We start from the raw sequence: 11,264 nt of genomic DNA, 5'->3' as shown, positions 1-11,264 counted from the left end.
CTTTTTACATTAGTGCCCCTGTCCCTGAGGAACTATTTGTACAGTCTCTGTATTGATTTCATAACTTTAATGTACTTTAAGTTTACAGCAAACACTAGGAAATTGAGTATCAGCCCAGGACTCGATATCGGCAGTTATTTATATATATATTGATTTGGATCGGACGCACAGAAACATTAGTCGGGACATTCCTACTTTTAATATAAAGTTAAATTATTTTCTAAATGTCAGCATTTGAAAAAACCTGTAACATTAAATTTCTTGCATAGTAATGGAAACAACATAGACTGTTACAGGCATATGTGTACACTTAGGGTAAAAGAAGCCTACCTATTAAGATCACCAAAATCTACGTCTAAGACATTTTAAGTGCACAAGATATTGATTTTACTTCAAAAAGGTTTGTTAAAATAAAATATGAATCTCTCATACAGTAAAATGTATTTTAAATGACAAAAGCATTGTAATTAAAATACACATCACTGAATGCAAAAAGTCTGTCTGTGATTAATGGGTACATTTATACAGGCCTACCCATTAAGCTCACATCATGTTTTTATAAAATAAATCTTATGTATTTTAAACAGCCTTTCTAAGGAATAATGAATTAAATATATTTTATTTGAAGTTAACAAGTCAATCACAAAAAAAGCACTAAAATAATTTATATTTTAATATTACTGTTCTTTACATAATATTCTTTACATGAGCATGTTTATAATAGTAAAACACAAAACATGACTTAAAGGGATACCTTGCCCAAAATGAAAATTCTTTCATTATTTACTCACCTACAAGTTTTCCCAAATCTGATAAATTTCTTGTTCTGATGAACATTTGGAAGAACTTTAAACAGATAACATGCCTCTTTCATCTTTGGGCAAAAACTAGTTCCATCTGAATTTTGTTATCTTACTGATGTATAAATCATTTACTAATCATTTTATAAGGATTACCTTATAGTGAAGGTCATCTGTGATTATTTGAGTCTTTATTTGAAAGTAGACTTTCAATGTGAATGAACTTAAAGGGAGCGCACACACTGAGCAGAAACCATTTTAAATTCATACGTTTTACATTAAACTTAAAGGACAATATTGAACAAAATAAATAATCTAGGACATGTTTTAAGCTTTACATAATTTAATATGAACAACAAAGATTGACAATATCTATGCAATTATGCTTTTTGTGTTGACGTCACACTGAAGCTCTGTGATTCTCATAGTGTACCCTTTAAGCTCACCTTAAAATAATATGAAATCTTTAAAAATTACAGCAGCCAAAGACTGTCAATAAACTGTAAATGTATAATATTCTGAATTGCAAAGTGCAATATAATATCGCCTGTGAAGTAATACTGTATATTAGTGTAGCACACAATCTTGTAAAGCTAGAGAGCTGTCTATGTTCTGTAGCATCTGCTCTATTTTAGAAAACAATCTGTTGATTTAATTGTAATTCTTTCTCACATTTGTGTTCCAGGTTATAATATGCAAAGGTTTCAACATGAATATCTTAGTTTTGCTGTAATCAGTGATTCTTACCTTAAATGAATGTCTAAACGTCTAAACTAATACACATTTAAAGAGCTACTCTTTTGGTCAAGGTTCTCAGAGAGCTTTCAGAACGGTCACCAGACAGTGAACACATGAACACCCAGATCTCACCGACTTCAGTGTGTAATGATCTGATTGATTTAAAATTTCAGAAGGTATTTAATAACAAACACATCAAGTAGAATAATACATGATTTTTTTCTTTTTAGAATTTAAGATGGAAGTGCCACATGTGACATACCTTTTAATGGGACACTTGTGCTAGGTGCACAGTTGGACTACAGACATCAGGCAAATCTCAGCCTTCAGTTATATTATCTTTAACCAGATTCCCTTAAAACGTAGCTATAGAAATGTCAAGCCATGTATCCATCCAGGTCAGATACACTGTAGTGTCTACAATTCACACATCTCTGGGTTGTGGGGAAACAAGAATGACTTTCCAGCTCAGCTAAAACTTGAACCAGCTGGACGTATCCAACCTAGTGGAATTGGGCTCTTTTTTTAAAAAGTGGACCCTCATTTTGCCAGTTGTGACTGCATTCCCCAAGGTGTCACCAATGATGCTTCATTCTATTATAACAATTCAATACCAAATCCTCAAATTGAGTTAAAAAATATATATAGTTTTTCTGTGAGGTAAACGGAAATAATAGATGAGAAGCGTTTTAAATAGAAATTGTGATGATCTATCTAAAGGGTCTTGATTCTGCCGCTAGATGGCGACATTTCCACCTCTGATTATTTCTCTGTTAATTGGTTGTTGAGCGTGTTGATTTTCCTTTAATGGCCAAACCCTATTTAAACTATTCGTCCTGTTCGTGTTATTTTCAGTGCTGTCTTCTGTTATATCCCTTGTTTGGATATTTGCCTTGAATTCATTTTTCTGCACTATAGTCTCCTGGATTGAGCTACCTTTCTGTGTTCATGTTTAAAGTGAGACTTCAGTTTGGACCAGAGTATAAACTCCCTAAAGGATGCTATTTAAGATATAGTTTGATGAATATGACTGAAGGACTGCCTAGGACTGTGACTTATGTCTTGTTTTATAGTAAAGTGCAAGAAAAAACTCTCTTTGTATCTAAAGTCTCTCCATTTGGATTTGACCATCTCTATAGTGTTTAAATGTCATCATAACATAAATCATAACAATACATTTCTTCAAATGTATTTCATTTTAATGTTTTAAGTAATTTTGAGACTCCTGGTTTGTTTAGTGTGTTACACTGTTGTACATTTTAATATAAATGAATGAATTCTGTTTTATGTAGCGTTTACCTGTGTGTGTTTGTGTAGGATCTTCGAGACTCATGGCCTGCTTCACATGACGGTTCATGTCAACACAAACACACAGACCGGCCAAACTGAACATTCATGATAGAGACAGTAAGTCGCTGACACACAAAGATGCTTTATTTTACACAAATAGCACAACTTTGGTTTAAATCTAAAGATTATAAAAGACCATCACAATGAAAAAGCATGATATTATTTGTTACACTTTAAGTGAATACAGTAATAAACATCATTCACTTATTGACTAAAGGACAGATTATATGAAGATTAATTGGAATTAATCTCCAAGATAAAAAGCCTAAAAGCATGTGTAGAAGTGATGTTAAATTATAAAAGTGAAGTTTATGATCATGTTTGCGTTTATTGATAATGAAGCTTATGTGAAATGACCTATAGAGACTAAGGACTGCAGATCTGACTACCTCGGCCTGGTGGAGTGTTAGTTTGTTCATGATAGTGAACAGGCAAACAGTGGTTGTCAACATTCTCACAAGCAACAATCACATAAGAACGCTTAGTCTGGACCCGAACGTCACATTGTCTATTTCTCAAAATGCTGTAAACAATAAACACTTCGAACCTTCTCCTACTGATGCACATGTTGTCTTTGTATCTAAAGCCTTGCCTAGTGCAGATTCTGTTTATTTTATCCTCATCATTTTGCCTGACGAAGGACTGCTGTGCTTTTCTGCCACAAAGCCTCTCTGTTGTTAGGTAATTTTCCCATGCATTTAGACTGTTTGTGTCAAACTCGAGTTGGAGAATATGTCGGCGTTGAAAAACATCATAAGCGTTGTTATCCCAACGTTGCTGGCATGGAAGTCCATCACTGAACATCAGGGTGTTGAAGAGTATAAGGAGAACCACCAATTTCATCCTGACAAGACACATAGAGCTTTACAGTTAGATGAACAGACAAACAGTTCTTAAAATCAAGCTTTGATTTGATAAAAATAGACATAATTTAGTACAGGAATTGGTTCAAAGTTGCTGTAACTTGTATGGTTGACATTGGAAAAGGTCTTTTAAGCCACAACGTTCTAACGAAGAGTAATAATATTTTATAAATTTAAAGACCGGTTGTAATAGATTAAAAGGAGATGATTAAAGACAGCAGATGCATTATTGAGATTTCTGAACTGTTTTATTGACATTAGTACAGTGCCTGTATAGATTTACCTGCGTGCCGTTCTTGACCTCGTGGAGATGAAAGAGTCTTGTCGAATCTGAGCTGGAGTTCAGAAAGTGTCTGAGATGCTCATCTGACTGATTTTTATTGTGTGCAAAAGAGGGAGGAGTGAAAATAAGACCAATTCTTGGAAATGCACCACAAACACATTTCTAGCAAAATTTTGTGGATATTTTTACACTCTGGTGCTGATGGACAAAAATGTCTCCTTACATTATATTAACGTATCTTTGACTATCTGCATTTCTCAAGTATTCCCTGCACGAACCGTCACACTACAATTGTACTTTTGGTATAGGCTACTAAATTGGTACACTGAAAGTCTGTTAAACTGGAACTACTAATTTGTACTTTAATTGTAAACCATACAGTCAAAACATGGGTAGTAATTGAATGTACCAAATTTTGGGGATTCGGTTGATGGAGACTGTCACTTTGGCTCATATCACATATTGCTAATATTTCTGACAGAGACGCATGTTTGTCTGCATTTGAGCCAGCTGGTCACAGTGTGTATCCTCAGGCAGGGACGGTCGTATGACTATATCAGAGTCAAAAGAAAAACTAATTTCTCCTAAAAACAATATGTGTGTTAAAATAACAACGCTCAGTGTTTACATGGGAACTTTGAGAATGTAAATCACCAAGCATAAAATAAACCAAAGCAATAGTAGTAGTAGTAAAGACAGTTTAAAATGCCATATCTTCTCTTTCTAGCTTCTCTTTCTACTCATATAGCCTAAGGCAAAGTGTAAAGTACTAGTGTTTTGTAGCTTTAAAACTGTTAGCTGCTAATTTGACACAAATAATGCCGCAAATTGTCTATACTGTACAAGATAAAATGTGCATCATGTGTTTAAAATAAAAAAAAGTGTGGACACAAAAGATCCACAGCAGTAACCGTCTCTGTGCATGCTTGAAAGTGAAGACTACACCTGTCTGATCTTGAGAGATCCATCTGTCATAAACAGCTATGCACTTGACGTTTGTGTATATATTCATACATTCTTTAGTGTCTGTTTTTATACATATGATGTAGCCTGGAAGATAAATAGTAATTTTCAATAAGGATTTCACATTCACATTTCAAAACTGTTTAAAAAACTGTGCAATGAAGTAGTTATATAAATTTATTCTGTAGTTGTTTTCCATGTATAAAATGCTGAACACGCCTCTTGCTGATCCTAGATATTATGAGGAAAAGGGAAGTGCAAAAGGTCTTCCACAAAAGGGAAGTGTCCCAGCGAGAAGTGAAACACTGGTGCATTCAAGTTTCATAATGAAACACTTCTCGAGGAACTCTTTGCACATCCCGAATTGATTTTAATAACTTTATTGTTCTTGAAGTGTGCAGCAAACACTTACTAAGTATCAGATCAGGACTTGGTATGAGCAGATACTTAATGACACTAATCAGAGCCACAAAAAACAATAACAAAGCAAATTCAACTTCCCTTTTTTATAAGGTGCCATGCTTCGTCTCGTGGCACCGTCTAATATTATATTCTTTGCATTTTCTCTCACCATCTAGATAGCTTAAATATTAACATCCCTCTGCACATGACGTAATAGCGTACCCCCAGCAGGCAAATAAAATGCAGTTTGGTATGTGAGGAGTGTAAAAAATAGGCTTAAATAATGATATACTGTAACTATAATTTTAAAAGTAGGCTATTGTAGTTGTATTTTTCATCAATTCATTTAACAAATTATCCTTTGACTATATACTGGCCTGCCATCTATAGGCGCATTAGTTTTTTTGGCCAAACTTACTTGCTGACCCCTGATCTATGGTATAATGAAGCATCACACCTGTAGACAGGTGATGTTGCAGTGTATTCTGGGTAATTTTTGATCTGTCCCTCTCTGGCAGGACTGTACCAACATGACATAGGTTCTTGAGTAATATGTTAGGATGGATGATTTTTTTATTTTGTGTTGATTATGTCTCAGATCAAATGAAGTAAATAAAAGTATGGCTGTGGTTTCGTTGTAGATATATTATGAGATATTTTACTAACATAAAAAAAGCTTGCATAGTGTATTCATTAAACAGAGTTGTTGTCTTGGAACGGGTGGCCTTTGTGTGTGGAGTGGGAGTTGAATCAGATGTTTTATATAGGGAAACATCTCAAATATTTTGGGAGGGGTGCCCGAGGACTGGCATTGGAATGTGAAACAAAATATGTGTCTATGTCTAATCATGCTTAGTCTGTATTAAGTTTTGTAGTTCAACCCTTTCAGTTCTGTGTGTTTGTTTATTCTCCATAGTGGACGTGTTATGGTGTTTTGCATTGTAGGTTTGTATTTAATTTGGGGTCAGCACACACCTAAAAGCACTGACGTGATAAATGCCACAAAGTGCCTTGAAACCCGCTAATTGCTGCTTGCGGCTATATTTTTTATTGTATGATCATCCTAAAGCAAGGGAAAGGGAAACACTTGTGAAACACGTGAATGCAAATTTAGGAAAATGACAAAAGAAAAGGAGTGACACACAACAAGAGCAGCCCCACCGGTTGGTTTTCTTATTGTTGTCATCTTGTAAAGATGGATAACTGGAGATAAATGAGTTGCTGCAATACCTTCAAGACAATTCCTGGCTCCGGTAAATAAATAAATAAAAAATATTTCAAAGTAGCTTTACACCTTTTCCTAATAAGGTTAAAAGATTATTTCATCATTAGCATTGTGTTCCACAGTTTTCTTCTGCATAGCAAATGTGCCTTATCCCACACAGTTGCAACAGCTAGAGAATCAACGTATTTCTGTATTACCTACTCTATATAAAATATACAAGCAGACATCAGTGTGTTATAAGAGTATATTATTTTTATTCATGATGTATAGCAATAATTAAACATGTTTAATCATATACAACATTATACAACAGTTCTTTCTGGTCCTCGAATCTGATTGGCTGAGAACCTTTTAATGTTCCACCAGTATCATCATGTTTCACCGTTTGTATGGACTTCTGAAACTGAAAGTAAAACACACGCACATTTGGCCTTGTCTCTAAGAGTAATTCACAACACTCAAGAATGGTTTTAAAAATGTCACAGCGGGACGCAAGAATCTCGAGACATAATAGAAACATAATTTTTACATAATAGAAACTGCCGTGTGAACTTCTACTGTAACAAAGCAAATGTTCCCCATTTCCTTTAAAAACCGGAGGGTTTTAAAGACACTTGTGCCGTCGAACTGTTGTATAAATGTTTTTTTGTCTGGCCTAATCACAGCCATGCTGATATATACAGCCGTATCGCACTCATACTCCAGCGATATTACATAAATATCAGTGATTCAAATATTTTCATTTGTATTATTGAAGTTTCTATATTGAGGAAGAAAATATAAGTGATTTTAAAATACAACCAGTCTATATCTGCATGACAACATAACTGTGAAAGCAACATAGTTCAATTAACAATCGCAAAGGCAAGAAATGTTGAAAACAAATCAGAACATCATTATTTTGATTTACATCTGTTGCCCTCCTACCATGTTTTTCTCAACAGAAGTAAACAAAGTAAGCATTTCATTGTACCTGGTAAAGATGATAATAAAGATCTTGAATCTTGACTCAAACGTTAATAAAGCTGGAGACTCTCATTAAATATAACATTTTTTTAAATTTTATCTACATTTTATTGTTCCCCACAAGATTAGCAAATTCATGTACCTTTTCAACCACAGCTTTTGCATTCTCATAGTTAACTTCTGCAGCCTTTTTCATCGCGTCGTACACTGAATCAGCTTCTTCTGCAGCTTTCCATCCAGTGATTGCTCCTCCAGCAGCCCCTATAGCTGCAGCTCCAAGAACACAGTAAGAGGTCACAGTACCAACCCCTGCACCTACTGCTCCAGCACCTTCAGCCACTGCTACGGTTTCCACTGCTGCTGCTTCTCCTGCAGCCACAACCTCAACTGCTGCTGCTCTACCTGCTGATGCACCCATGGATTTTAGCAGTGCCTTTAATGGGATTTTAAACAAAGTCACACCAACAACACAGACACCCAGAAAAGCACCAATCAACGCCCCTGTTGTTGCTCCTGCAAATAGCTCCAGAATTTTCTCATGAACAATTTTCTTTGCTTTTTCTTGCTTTTCTTCTGGCGGCAAATTATTGATCATCTTTATCTCCTCTTGAACCATTTTGTCCACAGCTTGAAGCAGCTCACTAGTAAAGCAGCCGTTCTTTTGCACCATTTTGTCGATGGTGTCAAGCAGATTGTTCACCTGAACTCTGTTGCTCTTTTCTCCCAAATGACAATCATTCCAGTACTTGTTGTCAATGACGTGACAGCGGCCTTCACATTTTTTTATTAACTCCTGTAGTTTGGAGTTGGACTTTATGAATTCATTTAAGGTCTGGTCTTCTAGTTGCTCACCAAAAGTGAATAAGATCGCTGTGTGTTTCAGGACACGTTCCTCTTTCATTAAGCCCAGAAATTCTTCTACCACCTCGTTTTCATGTCTTGTGTATCTTCCAACCTGTAGAACAAGAACAATGGCATGAAGCTCAGGAGTGTCAATCAGAGCTTTAGTGATCTCAGATTTTGTCTTTATGTCATCTTGATCTGTGTCAAAGAATCCAGGTGTGTCAATAACTGTGATCTCTCTTCCATGAACCAACCCATGTCCTTTTACAGCTGCAGCTGTAGCAGAATTAGCTGCAGCATTAGGGGTGAATACATTTTTGCAGAGAATTGTATTGCCGGCACTGCTTTTTCCATCTCCTGTTTTTCCAATAAGGAGGATATTTCTCCCTGTTGATCATAATTATAATACAATTTTAAAAGACACAATTATAATGTGAGTCTTCATAAACGCTTGTACATTTTTCAATGAAAGGATTGCACGCAACATAATAACTTACGTTCCATGATCCTTTGTCTGTTAATGAAGTCCGTTCTGTAGGGGGAAATATAAATGTTATTCTAGGCTCTTGACAATTCTTTGTCTGGGACAATAATTATATATTTTTTTCTACTAATGCTTATGTGAGTGTATAGCAATGTTTTTCCTCTTGTGTTTCTCCAAACGCCAATAGAAACATAATCTGAAAACCACGCCCACCGGGGTAACTATCTAATCTAATTTCTGGTTAATAATAAATAAAACAAGAACAATGTCTAAAAACCGTTGTGTGATGATCTTTTTATTGTCCCCCTTAGGACACTTTGTACTAAGTGCTTGCTAGAAATGCAATAAAAAATGACTGAAAGTGAAAATGAAACTTGAATGTATACATCATTTTATTTTAAACGCTTGGCTGCATCCTCCAAAAGTCACATTTGAAGGCTGCATACGTCATAAAGAATGTCTTATTTTAGAATATTAATAATGATACATTTGACCATTATTCTTAGTTAAGCAAAAATTGTTGTGATGTGCTTATGACTTGCGAATAATTCTCAGTTAACTGAACTATATCACGCTTGATGACGTATGCAGCCTGCAAATAGGACCTCCGGAGGATTCAACCTTCCGTTTGCTGAAGGGCCCCAGAATCAATTGCTCCCCGCAGCCTGAAGCATTTCAAATTACACACTAATGGCTGGAATACACTACAAGACTTTTACAATCTGAACAGATTTTTTTTAACTAGACATCATACACTTGCAGACTTTTTGAAAGTTTCAGATAGAAACACACTAAGTGATCAAATCTGCCACAGACTTCCAGAAACAAGTCCAGACTGAAAATCTGAGCAAAAGTCTTCTAGTGTGTTGTAGCCTTAAGTGGCATAAAACTTGATAATAGTAATAATACCAACAAAACAAATTAAAACCGGAATACAATATAAATTGTAATAATTTTATTCACAAAAAGTGAATGAAAAGAATTACACACAGAAATGTAAACTCACTGCATAAAATAATATATGAACTATTAATGTTTGACATGTCTGTACATCCAGTAAAACAGGATGGACTTGTTCACTCATGTCGACTGTATCTTCAAAAGCAATAAAAAGTTATACAATAGGCTACATAATAGAAAGATATTAGAAATCAAACCTTTCCAAACAAGTGATTTGAGTGTTCTTCTGAACCCAAGAACTTACGGCGAAGATTGAGGGGGGGAGATTCGACGCATTCACCAATGCAGATCGATCAGAACGGCATAAAGTCGAACGCTCCCGTCTACCTGTTTACAAGTCACGTCATCCACAGGCGGATCTAACCATATGTGCAATTGTAGCAGGGGCACCAAGACTTTAGGGAAACCAGATATACAAAATAAAAATGTAATAAATGTACATAAGCATTTGTTATTAAGAGTTAAGTCACGCATGTGTGCTTAACGTTTCAAATACATATATGTCCCTGCCCATTGTGGCACAACATTTAAACTTGTTAAACATTGTTTTTTGTGATTCTTTTCAATACATCAAAACAAAAAATGTAACATTACAACAGAAAGCAGTTGCCCCTTAACTACAGTAAAAATACTTGACGATACTTGATTCGTTTTTTTGTGTTTTATTCTACAGAAGTGTCATGTTAATGTGTAATCCTTGTAAAATAGTATATTGTAAATTGCTGAGTTTGACTTTTATAAAATCTTTTAAATGTATAAATAGTTTAACGAGAGAATTCTTGCGTGTGGGGTTTGTTGATGGGGGGCACCCTGTGGCTGTTGCATCAATAGCCAATGCGTCATCGCAGCAGCTAGGCAACTTCTCTAATTGGATTGGGACGATATTTTGAACATTTGGGGTAATTATTTAAATATTGGTTTGTGTTGTTTATGTTTAAAAAACAATATTATTTACTTACGTAAGAAATAACGTTCCGCTTGGGACAATTTTATTTTATAGTCAGCAGATGGCGCTGTTCCCGGGAAAACAGCTTCGTTCTACTTATACTTGCTTACGTCACAATAAATCTGAAAAAAGTAATTACATTAAGAACGTTCTCAGTTCTGCGCTATCCAGTTTTCATACAAATACTCGGTCTAGTTTGCATGGGGTTGTATAAATGACTGTTATGCACTATATGGGGGTATTTTTGAGAAATGACTGATCAACTTAGACCTTGTATCAGTTACAACAATGACAAACGAACCAAACACAGAATGAACAATGAAATGAACACAGAAAAAAATGTTTAGTGTGGTGTTTAAGAATGCAAGAGAAAGAATAAATGTTGTGTTGAAATAAGAAAGAATAATTCTTTACTCGAACTATTCAAAACCAAAGATTACA

The 11,264-nt window shown here is 35.1% G+C and overlaps 1 protein-coding gene across 2 annotated transcripts; it reads right to left on the bottom strand.

Annotated features, from left to right (window-relative positions):
* Window positions 1-6,855: 6,855 nt before the first annotated feature.
* LOC306903231 (GTPase IMAP family member 7-like) lies at window positions 6,856-10,189 on the bottom strand. 2 transcript variants are annotated; one of them, XM_079472242.1, is made up of 4 exons: window positions 10,122-10,189; window positions 8,931-8,965; window positions 7,733-8,820; window positions 6,856-7,027 (listed from the first exon to the last, which is right to left on the bottom strand). In XM_079472242.1, exons 1-4 carry the CDS (start codon window positions 10,151-10,153, stop codon window positions 6,911-6,913), a joined length of 1,272 nt encoding a protein of 423 aa, XP_079328368.1. In that variant the 5' UTR covers window positions 10,154-10,189; the 3' UTR covers window positions 6,856-6,910. The 2 variants fall into 2 exon arrangements, with proteins under 2 accessions (XP_079328368.1, XP_079328369.1); XM_079472243.1 differs by having other exon boundaries at window positions 10,075-10,171.
* Window positions 10,190-11,264: the final 1,075 nt, after the last annotated feature.

Source organism: Barbatula barbatula (genome assembly GCF_947034865.1).
Source record: "Barbatula barbatula genome assembly, chromosome: 13".
In the NCBI taxonomy this organism is placed as follows: Eukaryota; Metazoa; Chordata; class Actinopteri; order Cypriniformes; family Nemacheilidae; genus Barbatula; species Barbatula barbatula.
The sequence above is the reverse complement of the archived record's forward strand: the minus strand, read 5'-3'. Positions and strand labels throughout refer to the sequence as shown.

Excerpts from the sequence above, each read along its gene's own strand:
- LOC306903231 (XM_079472242.1), bottom strand. The coding sequence starts at position 10,153 with ATGCGTCGAATCTCCCCCCCTCAATCTTCGCC. Across the intron at positions 8,966-10,121 it reads TCCCCCCCTCAATCTTCGCC|AACGGACTTCATTAACAGAC; the intron begins GTAAGTTCTTGG and ends TTCCCCCTACAG. Across the intron at positions 7,028-7,732 it reads CAAAAGCTGTGGTTGAAAAG|TTTCAGAAGTCCATACAAAC; the intron begins GTACATGAATTT and ends TTTTACTTTCAG.